Below are 18,155 nucleotides of genomic sequence, written 5' to 3'. Positions count from 1 at the left end.
GTTCTTCTTACAGTTCCCGCTGGAAGCGGATTACTCCTCAAGCTACCAAGCAAATCAAATGCTCTTTGATTTCAGAGAATTTGCAATGGAGGACATTGTGTCAATTATCTATTGCCACAGTGAAACTGCACAACAACCAACACACCTATTTAAGCTCAGCTGATCTGGGCAGGCTTGTCTGATCTTGGTAGGTAGCTTTGCTGATCTTGGCTGGGCTTGCTCACATGTGTGGGGGCCAGCCTAGGATGGCCTCGGTTGGAATGTTGAGGATGACTTGATTTGGCTCTATGTGTTTTTCATCTCCAGTGGGCTAGTTGGGGCATATTCACCAGTTCAAGCACCTTTTCAGCCTCTGCTTGTGTCATACTTGTTAATATCATATTAACCAAAATAAGCCACAAGGCCGATCCCAGAATCAGAGTGGGAGTGGACACAAGGGTGAGGGGGAGGGTATAGAGGAGTAGAGAACTGGGATCATTTTTGTATTATACCACACATGCTTAATTTTTTTCCAGTTTCTCAGCTAATAATTCATTCAATGGAGTCATATCCCCATGGCCCACATTAATTATATCACCTACTTTGGCTTGGCTTAATGCTAGGGAAAAGAAGCCAGCATTTGTTTTATAAAAACAACAGCAACAACAACAAAGCAACCCTTGCTTTTGATAAAACACCAATAAATTAATGTATGATTTTTTTTATTAAATATTGTAAGTCAACTATTAATTCATGCCTGAAAAGAAAAGAACCAGCACATCAGAGATCCCCTTGAGAAGGCTCCCAGACCACGAGTATTGTCCCTGACACACTTTTTTTTTTTTAATTTTTACCTCTTACTTTCTTTTTTTTTATTTTAATTTTTTTTTTTTAAGATTTTATTTATTTATTTGAGAGAGAGAATGAGAGACAGAGAGCACGAGAGGGAAGAGGGTCAGAGGGAGAAGCAGCCCCCCCGCTGAGCAGGGAGCCCGATGCGGGACTCGATCCTGGGACTCCAGGATCATGACCTGAGCCGAAGGCAGTCGCCCAACCAACTGAGCCACCCAGGCGCCCGTCCCTGACACACTTAATGAACTCCGGATGAAAGTAGATATATTTTGAAAATTTGAGTGCAGTGTCACACAGATAAACTTTTGTTTTATGCAGCTAATCCCATCAAATATAAAATCGCTAATCCTAGCAAATACCAAATCTCCTGTTAAATATTATTAAGTATTGATGGTTCTGTTTAAAATGATTATAAAAGCTGATTTCAGACTGGCCTCATTCTTCAAAGTAATTTCTTAAAAGCATGATAAAATAGAAAGAACTCTTGTTTATTCACATCACTTGCATTGTTTTCATATTCATGACATTGGCAGGGTCTTTAGGCTTTTCTCTACTGTCTTTACCTACAGTTTATGCTCTTTTTTTTTACATTCTTTTTTTTTTTTTTTTTAAGATTTTATTTATTTGACAGAGACACAGCAAGAGAGGGAACACAAGCAGGGGAAGTGGGAGAGGGAGAAGCAGGCTTCCCGCGGAGCAGGGAGCCTGATGCGGGGCTCAATCCCAGGACCCTGGGACCATGACCTGAGCTGAAGGCAGACGCTTAACAACTGAGCCACCCAGGTGCCCGTTTTTTTTTTACATTCTTAAGTTTCATTTTCTTTTACCTGATCATTTTGCATTGATCATGACAGTAAAGGTACTTTTGTTTCCATAGTGATACTTGGCAATTTACTGATTAGGGAGGAGAACCCTAAGGGATAAGGAGAAAATATGGGTATGTTGATAATGCAGCACAGGAACATTTTGTAACCCTCATTTGTTGTGTGGCTACTGCACAAATAGCTTTTTTTTTTTCTTTGAGAGAGTTTGGAACATCATCTGGAAGTTTGGTATTGTGTTTAGTATGTAGGTCCTTTGCCTGATTTTGTGGGCAACTTCCCCTCCACCCCAGCTTTATTGAGATATAAATGACATATAACATTGTGCAAGTTTGAGATGTACAGTGTCTTGATTTAACACATATATAAATTGCAAACTGATAACCACCATAGCATCAACTAGTTTGTTTGGTTTTTGTTGTTGTTGTTGTTTTGGTGAGAATATTTAAGATCTACTCTTTTAGCAACTTTCAGGTATAAAATACAGTATTATTAACTGTAATCACTATGCTGTGCTTTAGATCTTCAGAAATTATTCACCTTCTAACTGGAAGTTTGTAATCTTTGACCAATATCTCCCCATTTCTCCTATGCCCTCAGTCCCTGGTAACCAGCATTCTAGTCTCTATTTCTACACATTTGTCTCTTTTAGATTCTGCATATGCTTGATATACAGTATTTGTCTTTCTCTGTATGACATAGTGCACTTAGCATAATGTCCTCAAGATCCATCCATGTTGTCACAAACAGCAAGATGTCCTTCTTTCTCAGGGCTGAATAATATTTTATTGTACATAAATACCACATCTTCTTTATCCATTCACCCATTGACAGACACTTAGGTTGTTGTTTCCATGTTTTGGCTATTGTAAAAATGCAGCAAATGAACATTATGGGGTGCAGATATCTTTTGGAGATAGTAATTTCATTTACTTTGGATATATATCCAGAAGTGGAATTGCTGGATCATATGTATTTCTATTTTTAGTTTTTTGAGGAACCTCCATACTGTTTTCCATAGTGGCTGCACCAATTCACAGTCCCACCAACAGTGCACAAGCATTCCCCTTTGTCCACATCCTTGTCAACACTTATCTCTTGTCTTTTTTCATGATAGCCATTCTAACAGGTGTGAGGTGATCTCATTGCGGTTGTGGTCTGCATTTCCCCAATGATTAGTGATAATGAGCACCTTTTCATGTCACAAATAGCTTTTTAGTTAAAATTTAACTTATTTTGTCAGAAAGATTGTCTAGTAATACCAGATGCTGATGAACTTTTAGAAATTAAACCTCAAGTCAAATATAAAGTTAATTCGGCTTGAATGAACAAGTTTGAAATTAAAAATTCATTTGCCCAGGCTTGCTGAGAGCGCATTGAGGTGACATGAAGCTGCTCACGCACAACCTGCTGAGCTCGCATGTGCGGGGGGTGGGGGGCCCCGTGGCTTCCCACTGCGCCTCCAGGCCACTCAGGTCCGCATCAACCCGGCGGAGTTCAACTCCGACTTCGTGGCGCGTATGATACCCAAGGTGGAGTGGGCGGCGCTTCTGGAGGCGGCGGATACCTTGCATCTGGTCGAGGGTGCCCAAAGGGCCGATTGAAGGGTATGAGCATGATGAGAAATTCCTGAGGCAGATGCACCACGTGCTGCTGGAGGTGGATGTGCTGGAGGGCACCTTGCAGTGCCCAGAGTCTGGACGTCTGTTCCCCATCAGTCGCAGGATTCCCAACATGCTGCTGAGTGATGAGGAAACCGAGACTTAATCGTGCCAGGCGCTAGTTTTTCAGTCTGTAACCAGGAATGTTTTTGTTGATGTATATCCTGTTTGCTAGGTCTGTCGTGGATCCCCAAACCTGGACCCAGTGACACACGAAACACAGTGTTCTTGAGCTCGATATATTTCTTTTTCTCATTAACTGTTCAAAACAAAACAGAACAAAATTTATTTGCCCAAACTTTACACAGATTCCTGCTCAAATCTGGGCACCTGCATTCTCTTTCATTTGTTTTATTATTTTTTTAAATTATTTTTTAAATTATTATTATTATTTTAAGTAGGTTCCAGGCCCAGTGTGGAGCCCAACATGGGGCCTGAACTAGGACCCTGAGGTCAAGACCTGGGCTGAGATCAAGAATCAGACCCTTAACCAACTGAACCACCCAGGCACCCCATTTTGTTTTAATGCAACTGGTATACCAACAAACTTTAACATTAGTAAACTATGTAAAAACCAGTAACCATATCTATTCTTTTTTTTTTAAATATTTTATTTATTTATTCATGAGAGTCAGAGAGAGAGAGAGAGAGAGAAGCAGAGGCAGAAGCAGGCTCCCCGCCTAGCAGGGAGCCCGATGCGGGACTCGATCCCAGGACCCTGGGATCATGACCTGAGCCGAAGGCAGACGCTTAACCATCTGAGCCACCCAGGCGCCCAACCGTATCTATTCTTATCACAACCATAGCTACACACACCTTGCATCTTGGAATGTCAAGACACTAATAGAATGACAGAGTATTAATTGTACATTTGAATGACTGTGCCTCTAAAATCCAGGTAGATCCCAGCCTTCTTTCCCACCTCAGAATGCTTACCCCTTCCATTAAATAAATATATATTTCTAGATGTCTTCTTTTATTTCTACAAAACACAGACACACGAAACTAGAACCCTGGGAGGCTGAAAACTAAAGGTAAAAAAGGAAGAAACTAAAAACGCCCCTTGCAAACTCCAGCAGGTGAATCCGTGGGCGGCGCCAGGGCCTGGGAGGTCGAGGAGCGGCGTTGGCCTGTGTCCTGCAGTGCACGCGCCCCGGCGTTTTCAGCCTCCGGGCTCTAGGGGCCGCTGTGGCGCTGAGCCTGCTGGGCGCGGTGGGCCGCTCTGTTCCGCAGGCGGAGACGAGGCAGAGCTGAGAGGACGCGCAGGGGAAGTGGCCTCGCGGTAGGTGAGCGGCGGCGGTTGAGGGGTGACGGCGGGGAACAGGGTGGCCGCCCCGCCGCCACGCTCTGGTCCCTGGCCTTGGCGGGGCGGCCGTCCTGCGGGCCTCACTCCCAGGTGCGTAGGACCTGACGGCGTTCTCCCGAGCATCCCGAACCGTCGCCACTCCTGGGTGCCCTGAACGGTCTTTGGGATCCCTGACCCCATAGGGCCCATTTCCCGCCCCTCACGTGCCAAGATCCAGGCACTGGTCATGGACACCCTCCACCTCAGACACCCTACCATTTCCTGGACAGTTTCTTGGTGTCCCAGCTCACCAAACTCCTATTTAGAGGGAAGTGGTGTTGCAATTGTTTTCACATGAAGTGCCTCTTTCCTTCAGTAATTGTTTTAGGTTGGTCCGAGGGTTGTGGGTTATTGTTGAGCAGTAATTGTGTTAAAAGTCACGTGTTCCCCTTGCAATTCCCCAACACAGTGTCTGGAACTTAATTGAATGGAGTTTCTTTTTCTGGAGACTTCAAATGCATCTGTCTTTGAGTAATAGCCAGCTGTAGTGTAGGTACCACAATATGGGGAGGGGGGTAGACCTCAATAATACTTGACAGCCCGCAGATTGTAACAGCCATTGTGAAAACCTTTCTCCCTTACACAGGTACAGTAAATTCAAGAGATGGAAAGACACTTTTTTAAACGGTATTTTTTTTTTACATCAAAACAACAAATACAGAATCCATTTTAAAAATTTAAGTGATACGCTTTTATGTTTCGTAATTCTGGTGATAACTTGTAAATGCAGCACCTTATCAATTTTGGAGTATGGTGGGGGTAAAGTAATGGAATAGGGGTGGGCTGGAAATTGAGAGACCTGGATTATCTCACTCCCATTGGCAAAGACAATCTCTTTGGGTCTAGGTTTCTCTGTTTTTGTTTTGTTTTTTAAGATTTTATTTATTTATTTGACAGACAGCGAGAGAGGGAACACAAACAGGGTGAGTGGGAGAGGGAGAGAGAAGCAGGCTTCCTGCCAAGCAAGGAGCCCCATGTGGGGCTCGATGTGGGGCTCGATCCCAGGACCCTGGGATCATGACCTGAGCCAAAGGCAGACGCTTAATGACTGAGCCACCCCGGTGCCCCTAGGTTTCTCTGTTTAAAAAAGGGAATTGGACTAGATGGTGAGCATGACAATAGCTATCATTTATGGAACATCTGTTAACATCCTTTAAAAAGTGTTATCTCAATCCACACAGCCGTTCTTTGCAATAGATAACATTACCCCTTTAGGTGGAAACTGAGGCCTGCAGAGGTTGTCACTTACTCCAAGACCTCCAGCCTATATGTAGCAATGTTGGAATTTGAGGCTATGCTGAGTTCCCTCATAAAGCCCTCTGATTCTATCCCAAACTTTTCTTCTAATTTAAATTTTTAAAGTGCTCTGTCCCAGATTTCAAATGACTTTTTTTTTTTTTTTAAAGATTTGATTTATTTGACAGAGACACAGCAAGAGAGGGAACACAAGCAGGGGGAGAGGGAGAGGGAGAAGCAGGCTTCCCGCGGAGCAGGGAGCCCGATGTGGGGCTTGATCCCAGGACCCTGGGACCGTGACCTGAGCCAAAGGCAGACGCTTAATGACTGAGCCCCTCAAATGACTTTCTTAAATATTAAGACAGTGTGGTATGTGAAACTGAAATAACAAGTGTATTTTATATCTCACTAAAATATTTTGTCCATTTTAGAATTCCCTAAGTCTTAAAAGAAAGGCTTTGGTTTTGTTTGTTTTTTAAATTTTATTTATTTATTTGACAGAGAGAGACACAGCCAGGGAGGGAACACAAGCAGGGGGAGTGGGAGAGGGAGAAGCAGGCTTCCTGCTGAGCAGAGAGCCTGATGTGGGGCTCGATCCCAGAACCCTGGGATCATGATCCGAGCCGAAGGCAGATGCTTAACAACTAGCCACTCAGGTGCCCCAGAAAGGCTTTGATTATTCCTAAGGTTCCTTCTCACTAACATTCTATAATTCTGATAATTTTGTTTTGACATCTTCTGCTGAGATGCTGATTTCAAAAATGAATATCTGAAGATTAAATTTTTCCCTATAGTAACTTAGTCTTTTTATCTTGTCTAATTTCCACGTACAACATAATATAGATAGTCATGCCAGTGAATTATTTAATATCAGTTGCCAAATACATTCTGGATCATCCACCTGAGCAAGAATTTTAGTAAAGGAGGGAAAATCATCAAAAAATGACCAGTTCTGACTGACTAGGACTATGTTGCATAGCTTCACACATTGTGCATTATTAATTCCAGGAGGGCACCATTGTCACTCACCCTTTGAGGTTTGAATGACCCTCATGAAGCTGCGTAAGGAGGCATCCTTTCTGCTGCTTCCTTTTCCCATCACATACTTCCTTCAGAAGAGGATGGGCAGAAGAAAAAGGTGAACTTTTTACCAGGGAGGGACATATGAAGTAAATGCAGCTTAATTTAGATCATTTTTATTTACAGGTAAGTATGAAAAATCTTACTCTATTTTTTAAAAATGTATAAACGACAGTTTCATATCATTTGTCAATAAGGGAACAAGAATGATGGAAAAATGAAGAAGAAATACAACTAGCGGCTCCTGGATAGATTGCACCAGCCAGGGGTGGCCCCTTGGATACCTGATTTATCGAGTATTTTGCAAGTGGGCCCACACACAGACCGATCACCAAATTGCTTCGCCAGGAGCAGTGCAATGCCAAGTTTCCGTCATCCCTGCCAGACTCTGTGTGTGTTTGTTTTGTGTGATTCCTCCTTTAACACAATAAATGAGGGTTTTTTTCCTAGTTTAAAAATAAACCTATCTTGAAAGCTACTGTAAGTAGAGATTGGTCAAAATCATATGCAAATAAGTAAGTGCTGGTTACTTGTCGTGGGAAGCAAAAGAGTAAGGGGAGAAGTTGGTCAAAGTGATGGGAGGACAGGAAATTCTAAAGGAAGTGTGCTAGAAGTTAAATAGATGTTTTTGTCATAGGTACAGTTCATTTGAGTGGTGATGTCAGATTATTGCTGTGCTTTGAATTTATGATTAGTTCTGCAGCTTTTAAAAATGGAACTTACATTAGCTCTGCACTTGAAAATAGCTAGTCAGCTTTTACTTCTAGATTAAAAGTTTACTTTTGATGTGACATTGGTTTTCCCCAAAAGTTTTGACAGTGAACACATCTGTGAACAAACAACTAAGGTTTTGCACTCTATATACTTTACTTATCCAACCAACACATCTTGAATTTCTGCTCCAGCCTATGTCTATAGCTCTGTGGGCTAGGCACGTGAAGAGATTCAAAAGAACTTTCTACATGAGAAGATTTTATGTTGTTTTGTTTCTTATATATAACAAATTTTTGGCTACTAAACCTTTTTTGTACTCAGTAATCTATATATATTTTTTAAAGTATAGAATGTTGTTAAAATTTCTTTGTTCAATAGATTGTATAAGCAAATACATGCAGTTTTTGGGAGAACTATTATAACATCTTCAGTGACTGTGGCTTATAAAAAAAAAAAGCAGCAATAGAGCCACCTGGGTGGCTCAGTCAGTTGAGCGTCCGACTCCTGATTTCAGCTCAGGTCGTGATCTCAGGGTCGTGGGACTGAGCCCCGAGTCAGGCTCCGCACTCAGTGTGGAGTCTGCTTGTGCCTCTCCGTCTGATCCTCCTCCTGCCCACTCTCTCTCTCTCTCAAATAAATAAATAAAATCTAAAAAAAAAAAAGCAATAAAATTGAGCTGTCTTATACCATATCTGATAAAAGACTGATATATAATGGAAAATGTTACCTATATACTTTGCAGAAAGTATCACAAATAATGGAAATTGTGGTATATGAAATTTTTAAAAATATAGTGTGGTAGGTAATCCCTTAATTTGTAAATGTTCCTTTAATAAACATTTCTCTTGGCTTCCAGTTCAGGTATTCTTTGTTATTTCCAGTAAAAAGTTTAACATAAATAGTGTCTTATTAAGGTGAATATGGATGTCTGCAGATTGCAGTATAATAAATACTGCCTTGGTTATTTACTTCCTTCATTCATTACAAAGAAAACATAGGTTCTGCTAAGGAAAAGAGGAGACCAAGGAATCTTGCAAAAAAAAAAAGTCATTACAGGGGCGCTCGGGTGGCTCAGTCGGTTAAGTGTCCGACTCTTGATCTCAGCTCAGGTCTTGATCTCAGGGTTGTGAGTTCAAGCCCTGCATTGGGCTCCCCACATTGGGGTTTGGGCTCCTTGTTTTTGGCTCCCTGCTGGGTTTGGAGCCTACTTAAAAAACAAAAAAAATTAAGTCATTACAATTCATATTAGAACACTCTTAATCCATAGTTTTTACAGACATTTCATATAGGTTGAATTTCGATATTGAAGATCACCACATCCCTTTGATTTGATTTGATTTAAAATTTTTTTTTTTTTGCATCCCTTTGATTTTAAAATAGTGAAATCTCTCTCGTTTTTGGACTTGAGGTAAGGATTGATTTAACCATCCTCAATTCTTGGCACATTTTTTTTTTTTTTTTTTTTTAAGATATTATTTATTTGACAGAGCGAGAGAGGGAATGCAAGCAGGGGGAGTGGGAGAGGGAGAAGCACGCTTCCTGCAGAGCAGGGAGCCCAATGCGGGGCTCAATCCCAGGACCCTGGGATCATGACCTGAGCTGAAGGCAGGCGCTTAACTCACTGAACCACCCAGGCGCCCAATTCTTGGCACATTTTCATCAACACAGAATGTGAGTGATTAACTGTGATCGGGGGACCCTTCCGTGCTTTACAGTATGTGTCCTCTTTACCCACCTTCCCTGTTACCTTGTTTTTCTTCCCAGGAAACAATTTTAAACCATAGTCTACTGAATATCTTTGTTTTAATTACATGCAGCAGTTTCTCAATAATTGAAGGAAAATGCCATTTTGTCAGTTTATGGTTAAAATGACTGACCTTTGTGTATTTGCTTTTTCAGGCCTTCCTAGTATTTTTTTTTTTTAAGATTTTATTTATTTATTTGACAGCACAAGTAGGCAGAGGGGCAGGCAGAGGCAGAGGGAGAAGCAGAATCCCCGCTGAGCAGGGAGCCCGATGCGGGGCTCGATGCGGGGCTCAATCCCAGGACCCCGGGACCATGACCTGAGCCGAAGGCAGATGCTTAACAACTGAGCCACCCAGGCGCCCCCTTCCTAGTAGTTTTATCTAATATCCCCAGTTTCAATTAGCAGTACACTCAGGCTGTGATTTAGTCCTAACATGGCTATTGTGTTAACTATTTCCTGCCTCACATTTTTTTTTTTTTATGGGCATAGCCGATTTACCCTCTATAATATTGCTTCCACTTTAATGATTGCTTCTTTCAGAATTTTCTTTCCCTGTGTTAAAGTCAGTCATGTTATTAACTTGAGTAGAAATATCATTGGCACTTAGCTTAGGCATCTGGTGACCAACATTTGTCACTTAAATTCTAAATGCATTAGTACATGCCATCTACCCTGCTCTCATGGCTGAGAGGCAAAGATGAAATGCCAGCAGTTTTCATAGAAGGAAATGAAAGCAATAGGAGTAGGTTGTTGCCACAAGAAAGGAGGAGTAGCAAAGGAATTTACCATCCCTCCTCCTATATTGTCGACATCATTGAAAGATTAGGCCGTAAATGAAGAGGAAGTTAAAGGGATTCTTGGCCTAAAGCAGAAGCAAATGCCAGGTCCCTATTATAGCTGTTTTTGTGTGGTATTAAGAAGTTAGTTTAGGGGGCGCCTGGGTGGCTCAGTTGGTTAAGCGACTGCCTTCGGCTCAGGTCATGATCCTGGAGTCCCGGGATCGAGTCCCACATCGGGCTACCTGCTCAGCAGGGAGTCTGCTTCTCCCTCTCACGCTCCCGCCTGTTGTGCTCTCTCTCTCTCTCTCTCTCACTCTCTCTCTCAAATAAATAAATAAAATCTAAAAAAAAAAAAAAAAACGTTAGTTTAGGACGGGGCACCTGGCTGGCTCAGGCAGAAGGGCAGGCAACTCTTGATCTTGGGGTTGTAAGTTTGAGCCCCATGTTAGGTGTAGAGATTACTTATAAAATAAATAAACATAAAAAAATTTTTTTTTAAAGTTAGTGCAGGACTCAGGCACATAGGTGGACCTCTTGGTCAGCAGAAAGCAGTGGATTTTTTGCCAGCCTTGGTCATGATGAGTTTCAAGCAAGTGTATTCTGGCTGAACAAATTTCAGGCATGTTATGGAATGGTTTCATAAGTTGTCTGTTGTGGAAAAACAAAACAAAACAAAACCAGTGTTCCAGTGGAGAAAATGAGTAATTTGCATATAAGAGAAATGAAAAAAAAAAAACAATTGCTAGTTACTGTTTGAATGATGTTTGAAATGCTAATGAATTGTGTTTTATGAGTTGCTATCTCATATACTTCATGGGCAAAGGTGGACTTTGCAAAAGAAATAAAGATTGATGATTGCTCTATTCTGCTGTAATGCATCTGGGACAGAAGGGGTGAGACTACTTGTCATTGGCAAGTTAGTTTACCCTCAGTGTTTCAGAAATGCTTGTTTGTTCCCCTGTGATTACAAAGCCAGGACACATACCTGAAGGATGAGAGGTTTGTTTAATGAATAGCTGGGAAATGTTGGCAAGAGAATGGAAGGAACAAAATGCCATATCCTCCTGCTGGTAGACAGTTGCTCTGCCTAAACACACTCCTGTGCTTGGATCATGCATGTGTTGAGTTTTTCCCATTGAACTACATGAGCCATTCTAAAGCCATCAGCTGGGGGTATAATTTTCACAGTGTAAGCACACTGCTGAAACAACTCTTTCTAAATTTAGATAGTGAAGAGAAGACTGAGAAAGTTGAATGAAGCTAGCTATTGGAATGATTGCTGAGATCTGGTGATCTGTAGAGCCATCCACATAGTGAAATTTTGGCAGAAAACAGGCATGATTCTTGTGGAATCCCCTGAGGTCAGCTTGGAAGACTGCAAACCAAGCATGGTGTTTGAAATAGTCTGGTACTTAATTGGTAACTCTCTTAGTCTCCCAAACTAATTTGATTTTAAGGACTTTGTGGCTAGAGATAGCAGTTGAACTATTTTCCAAGAGTTAGCAAATCCAAAAATTGCTATAGGAGTGCTAACTAATGTCAGAGTGGAGCCAGAAAGTGATGATGATGACAGCAGTGACAGCCATAACATCCAGTGGATGATGGAACAGGGAACAGTGAACATTTCAGAAGCCCTGGCAAATACAGGGAGCGTTGAGAATCCTTTTCCTTCAAGTAGGTGTTTCTGACGAGGTGTTTATCCAACTAAGTGGTATAGACGAAGTAACCACTTCAACAAAAACAGTTTTGAAAAAACAATTCCTGGGGCGTGTGGGTGGCTCAGTTGGTTAAGCGTCTGCCCTCAGCTCAGGTCCTGGGATGGAGCCCCACATCGTGCTCCTTGCTCAGCAGGGAGTATGCTTCTCCCTCTCCCTCTGCCCCCCCCCTCCCACTCATGCTCTCTCTCTTTCTCTCTCTCAAATCTTCTTTAAAAAAAGAAAGAAAATAGTTTTAAAAAAAGAAAAAATGAACTAATTTTCTCCATAATTAAGGTACAGAAACACTGCTTTTATAAAGTCCGTAAAATGGAAGACTTAAAGAGTCCTTGTATGAACAAAGCCGCAATGAGTGTTTAAATGTGAATGTTTGACTCTTGTTTCGTAACATTTACTGTATGGTAGGGTTACAGCATTTCCCCAGAGAACTTTATAGTATTGTCATTAATTTCAGCCTTTGGAAGGTCTCTTTGCCTACCTCTTTCCTTCCAACCCTCTCCCATCCCTCCCCAGCGTTAGGTGGCAGGAATGATAAGAATAAGATTTGCCTAATAATACCTAGAAGAGAATATTCACAAAATGACACTCCAGCTGGGAGAACCGGAAGCCAAAAGACCCATTTGGATTTGATAGGATAGAGTTAGAGTAATTAAGAGGAAAAAAGGATATTCAGATTGAGAAGATAGCAGAGCAGTCCTTCCCAGAAAGTCACTGACATGCAAATGAGGAGTGAAAATAACTACTTGCCCTTACTGTTTGGTGCTCATGCTTGGGTAGGCCAACAGACGCTGAGGAGCATGGGCCAGGGGGGAAGCTGTGGGAGAAATTGAGGAATGCTAGCGGCATTTTCGGCTGTTGGAAGGTGAGGAAGAATGAAAGTGGGAGGAAATAAAGAAGGGTATGGATTACCCCCAACCTCTCCTACCCCCGCTATGCCTGTCATATAACAAGATACAATGTGACTCAGACCAAGGAACAATTCTCCAGGCTTCTGTGAAAGTAGGAAAACAACTTTTGCCCACTTCACTGGTTTGTTCTAAGAGATGAGAAATAAAATAACTATTTTACCAAACAAAATTTAAAGCACCTTTTACAAAATACATGTTATACAAAGTAATAATATAATTGGCAATCACTTTGGTATATATTTGGACTGGAATTCAAAAAAATGAATGAATACAGAATGATTTTTTAAAGAACATTATTAAAAAAAAAAAACATGGTCATGAAGGAAAAAAAAGTCTCTTATTTTTAGGTAATAAATCATCATTAATCAAGAAGATGTCTTCAGCACCGGAATCTCCTGGCTTTAAAAAGGAACCACCCAAAGAGAAAGACTTTCGAAACCCAGGGCTCAGAGGGGTCCGCACAACAACTTTATTTCGAGCTGTGAATCCAGAGCTCTTCATTAAACCTGTAAGAAATATATCCAGGATAAGACATTATGTTCAGTTTAACTAGGCTATCAGAAATAGAAAGTTTTTATTTTCCTGTAACATTTGATTGTATCATGAAAATTTTATGTTGACTAATAAGACCTCTCTGAGTAAAAGCAGGTGGAAGGAAAATTTTAAATGCTATCTATTTCTGTAAATATACACATAAAACTAATTATTTTGAGGGTATTTGAGAACTTTAACAGAATATAGTTGTACTTTAATAGATCAACTTCTCAAGTTCCTATTTAAAATTTTATTTTAATGGTTGCACTAATTTGAAGGAAATATTTGTTGATCAGGTACTATTAAGTAAATAAGATCTTCCACTGAAACAAAACAAAGTGAAAATCTGATCATTCTTATAGACTACACTTCCAGCTTTTATTATAATATTCTTACTTAAGGGATATTGCAAATGTTATGAAAAGTTTAAAACATACATTGTAAGAGAGTTAGCTAATTATTTATATTCTTGTTGCAGATTATTGAATACATTTGACCAATTTTATTTTTAAATAAATATAAATTTATTTAAAAATAAATGTAAATGAAATCAAATATTATGTAATATATGTAAATATATTGAATTTGGTTAGAATATTGATAACATAGTTGCCAGTATAAACTGTTTTAAAGTTAAATAGGTCAACTTAACAATCAAATCATTAAGTCAAGGTAGAATGTTTTAAAAACCTTTGAACAAATGTGTTGTTTTAATTGCCAAGTGCATTTCAAAATTTATAGATTTAAACCCCTTTGAGCTTGTGGCCCTTCTTATGTGTCCATCCAAGTAAAAAAATTTGACCTTTATTCTTTAGATGATTAAGATTTGAAATAGTAATACAACAAATATGACAGAAGCAGAAAATACTAATTGAAACTTGTATCACTACTGTGCACTCACACTGACCTTAAGAAAGGTTAATTTGTTGAATGTGAACACACAAAAAGGAAGATCTGAGTTATACTATAGACAGGACAAAACATTTCTGTGGAGTTGTGAACATCTTTTCCTATTTTTTTTTTCCAATTTCAAAGTTACATCACTTTGTCTCTTAGGGTCTTGGATTTTTCAGCAGTTAATCAAGGTTATTATAACAGCATAGTATCTGCCTCAATCACTAAATTTCTTGAGGTTATAGAGTAGGTTCCCAGAGAAGAATGTATACATTGTCATTTTTGCTACACTTAATATATGATGTGAAAATGAAAGGCTTTTTGCTAGTTATCCATGGAGTCAGGCAAGAAGAACAGCATATATACTTCATTCCTCACTTCCTAATAAGATTAACTAATTGAAGGTTTGTCAGTGGGGAAACTCGGGTTCAGGCAAGTTAAGCAACTTCTCCATGTCACCCAGATAACAGTGAAAACTGAGCACCAGACCCATTTTCGTGCCTCATTTCCCTCACCCCTCTCCCAACCACCACCATCCTGAGGGTGGAGGCCTGAGATCCAGGCTGTACACAGGAGAGAGACTGGAGAGGAGAAGCAAGAGTCTTTTCTAATCTCTGAATTATCAGGAGCTGAATTAATTAAATAAGGAACTGGATAAATTGTTATAATGGAAAATATTACCATAGGAATGCTAGTGTGGTAATAAAGACTTGGGATGTCAAGAGGAAAGTGCAACAGATATTTGGGTCTTCTCAAATTATTAGTCTTAATGAGGATTTATCATTTTTTTTTCTTTGGCAGAACAAACCTGTAATGGCTTTCGGATTGATAACCCTTTCACTTTGCGTGGCGTATATTGGTTATCTACATGCAACACAAGAGAATACAAAGGACCTATACGAAGCTGTTGATAGTGAGGGACACAGTTACATGAGGAGGAGAACATCTAAATGGGATTAATAGTGCTGGATACCGCAGATGGAGCTTCGTAAAGGGCTCTGAAATCTTTGAAGGAAAGACTTTGTGAGTGCCTAGTATCAGCTTCTTGTTCTGGAACATGTTGATGAGGAGAGAAGGTAGCAGTTGCAGCCAGGCCTTGAGGCTGCAGTCCTTACCTCATTCTTTCTCCACAGCGGGAGCTTCTTAATATTGTTCTTTTATTAAGTCCTCGTATCAGAGTGCCAGGAAAATGGAAATCATTTTGTTAATTATTAAGTTCTATATAATAAAAGTACCCAGTGCTATCAAATTTGTAGGGTATTTTTAATATTTTAAGGTGAATTGTGCATTTGCAACTGTTGTGAGGGTTTTGTTTTGTTTTGCTATTTGTAAAGGCAATGTTCATTTTCTTCCTGGCACAGAACCTGTATTTATGAAAAAAAGAAAGAAAAATTGTAAACTATTATAAAGCCTGCAGTCAACATTCAAGACAGATAATTTTTACAGAGTCACAGATGACTCATATATTTTGGCATTCCATTTCAGCTATTTTTGGTCCAGAATTTTATTTCCTTTGATAAGGTAGTCCCACTCAACTACTAACATGAGAAAATGAGAGAATAATCCAATGCAATTGGAGTTTTTCTTTGAAAAAGAAAGTATATTATACCTAGGTATGTTTTTATTTGATTCCAACCAAATGTTATCTATTTTAGTTTTTGTAAATTAATGTTACAATGATACTATAAACATAAAACCAAATTTTCTTATGGTTATTTTAAAACCAGAACTATTCAACAGATAAGAAAAGAAGGTCTTCTTACTCTCCTGGGTTTACCTTATATAATTTAGAATTTTCTGACAAGGATTTTGGACATGTTTCTTTTTTGTAGATTTTTACAGTTTTCCAAATCCCTGAAATTGGGGCTCAGAAATAAATCTCACCTATGAAATTTTGTTTCATTTATTATTGCCAAGTAACAATAACTACATTGGCAGGGTTTATCATCATATTGTGAGCTTTTAATTTCCAGTACTTTATTGTGGTTGTGTAAGATACGTGAAAATGCAATTTTGTCTTGTTTGTAGATATTAAAGAGCTTAACTAATTGAGTTATCTATAGGCAACTAAATCAAATCTTTATTCCTGAGCCCTAAATATTCCTTTGTTACATCTCTCTATATAGTACACTTCATCAGTTTAAAATGCACTTAGGTGGTATAAAATGCCTTTTAATTTAAAGTATTATTTTATGCCTTTGGTTTCCCTGTGTACTTTGGCTGTTAAGCTAGAATTCTATTTTTAACTTACATATTTAATGTCACACTGTCATCTTTTAGAATTCCTCTATTATTCAACAAAATAAGTTGATATTTGGGCGGGGCGGGGGGGAGATAGTAGTTAGGTGAACTATCAAGAGACCATCACAGCACAGAAGGGCAGTGTGAAATGCATAGAGCAGCCTTAAGCCATGTGACATCTATGTATGTGAATACATACATATTCACATGTGTCATTTCTGCTATATAGACTTTTATCAGCTCTTCTAATCAAAGTTGCTTGTCTTTCAGGGGTGTCTGTTTGGCACCAGAAGAATATGTGTTAAAATCTAGCTTCTGCACTGACCAGTTGTGTGCCTTAGACAGTACACTTAGTCTCTCAGTCTGTTTCCTTATAAGGATGTTAGGGATCCTATATTAAATAGGATTGTGTCGTTGCTTCTGGTTATTGGGAAATAACCATAAGAAAATTTGATTTTATGTTTATAATATCATTGTAACATTAATTTACAAAAACTTAAATAGATAACATTTGGTTGTAATCAAATAAAAACATCATACCTCAGTATAATATACTTTTTTTTCCCCAAAGAAAAACTCTAATTGCATTGGGTTATTCTCTCATAGATAATCCCTATCTTGCAGGTTGCTTATGAGGCTATAATGAAATATTTGTTGCCACTTATGCAGTAGATTCAGCAAGGTGCACAGCTGTGAAAAATAATGGGAGGGAACAATCACATTGAATTTTAGTAACAAATAACCTAACTATGATACTTTTTACAGGGTGGCTACAAGTTACAACACAGGCTTTGTGTACACAGTGTCAAAGGCTGCCTGGCTGTGTACTGATGTTCTCATTCATTCTCTAAGGGAAAATGCCACTTTGACAAAGTCAGTTGTGTCTAAGAAAGGAATGGTCTGGGCATGAGATGTACAGCATTTTGGAGTCAGGGTTCAAGTGGTTAAAGGAAGGTCTTTCAGTGTGGGAATCTGGTTGAGATTGGCCAAACTCAGTAACATAATAGGTTAGATCTTGAAGCAAGTCTCAGTAAGTAAACTATTAATAAGCGGTAAGTGACCTTTTTGCCCAGGGAAGTAATCTGTTCTGATAGAAGAGCTATTTTCCTGGAGGAGCAAGCTGTTCAATTGATAAATTGGTTTTCAAGAATTTCATGAATAAACAGTGAAGTTATTTATTGGTTTGTAGCCTTATCCTCCATAGGGTGACCAATCTTTCCTAGTTTTTCAGGCATGGAGGAGGTTCTTGGTATGCAGGACTTTCCATTTTAAAACAAGGACAACAAATTACTTAACTATGTGATTTTAAAAACCAGGCTTATTAATTTTGAGTTCTGACTAAAGGAAAGGAATTTTTCCCTTAAGATACTGTGATGTTTCCCAGTTTTATTGCCATGACACTGAAACATCACATTTATAGATAACCTGAAAAAAAATTAAGTTCTCTCCTTTTCTGGCCTAAAAGAAATCATTCCAATTTTAGTACATGTGCTGCCGAAGTGAGCACCTGGCTTAAAAGAAATCAATTCTTTAAATAAACCATTTAAAAGAAAGTGGAAAGAAAGGAAGGAAGGAAGGAAGGAAGGGGAGAAAAGAAAAGAACAGAGAAAAGAAAGTGTGGTTGGCTGAATAATGATTCCCCTGTCCCA

At 39.4% G+C, this 18,155-nt stretch overlaps 1 protein-coding gene and 1 pseudogene across 2 annotated transcripts; both read left to right on the top strand.

Moving 5' to 3' along the window:
• The first annotated feature begins 3,038 nt into the window (after positions 1–3,038).
• On the top strand, positions 3,039–3,587 carry LOC110583394 (annotated as a pseudogene).
• A 961-nt stretch (positions 3,588–4,548) lies between these two features.
• Positions 4,549–15,509, top strand: SMIM8 (small integral membrane protein 8). Of its 2 annotated transcripts, none has more exons than XM_021693263.1 (3): positions 4,549–4,599; positions 13,185–13,345; positions 15,067–15,509. In XM_021693263.1, exons 2-3 carry the CDS (start codon positions 13,211–13,213, stop codon positions 15,223–15,225), a joined length of 294 nt encoding a protein of 97 aa, XP_021548938.1. In that variant the 5' UTR covers positions 4,549–4,599; positions 13,185–13,210; the 3' UTR covers positions 15,226–15,509. The 2 variants fall into 2 exon arrangements, with proteins under 2 accessions (XP_021548938.1, XP_021548937.1); XM_021693262.2 differs by having other exon boundaries at positions 4,576–4,595.
• The last annotated feature ends 2,646 nt before the right edge of the window (positions 15,510–18,155 follow it).

Source organism: Neomonachus schauinslandi, chromosome 8 (genome assembly GCF_002201575.2).
Source record: "Neomonachus schauinslandi chromosome 8, ASM220157v2, whole genome shotgun sequence".
Lineage (NCBI taxonomy): Eukaryota > Metazoa > Chordata > Mammalia > Carnivora > Phocidae > Neomonachus > Neomonachus schauinslandi.
The sequence above is the reverse complement of the archived record's forward strand: the minus strand, read 5'-3'. Positions and strand labels throughout refer to the sequence as shown.

What these genes read in the sequence shown, in the direction of transcription:
- SMIM8 (XM_021693263.1), top strand. Translation starts at nt 13,211, where the DNA reads ATGTCTTCAGCACCGGAATCTCCTGGCTTTAAAAAGGAACCACCCAAA. An exon ending in CAGAGCTCTTCATTAAACCT is followed by an intron (nt 13,346 to 15,066) that starts GTAAGAAATATA and finishes TTTCTTTGGCAG; the next exon opens with AACAAACCTGTAATGGCTTT.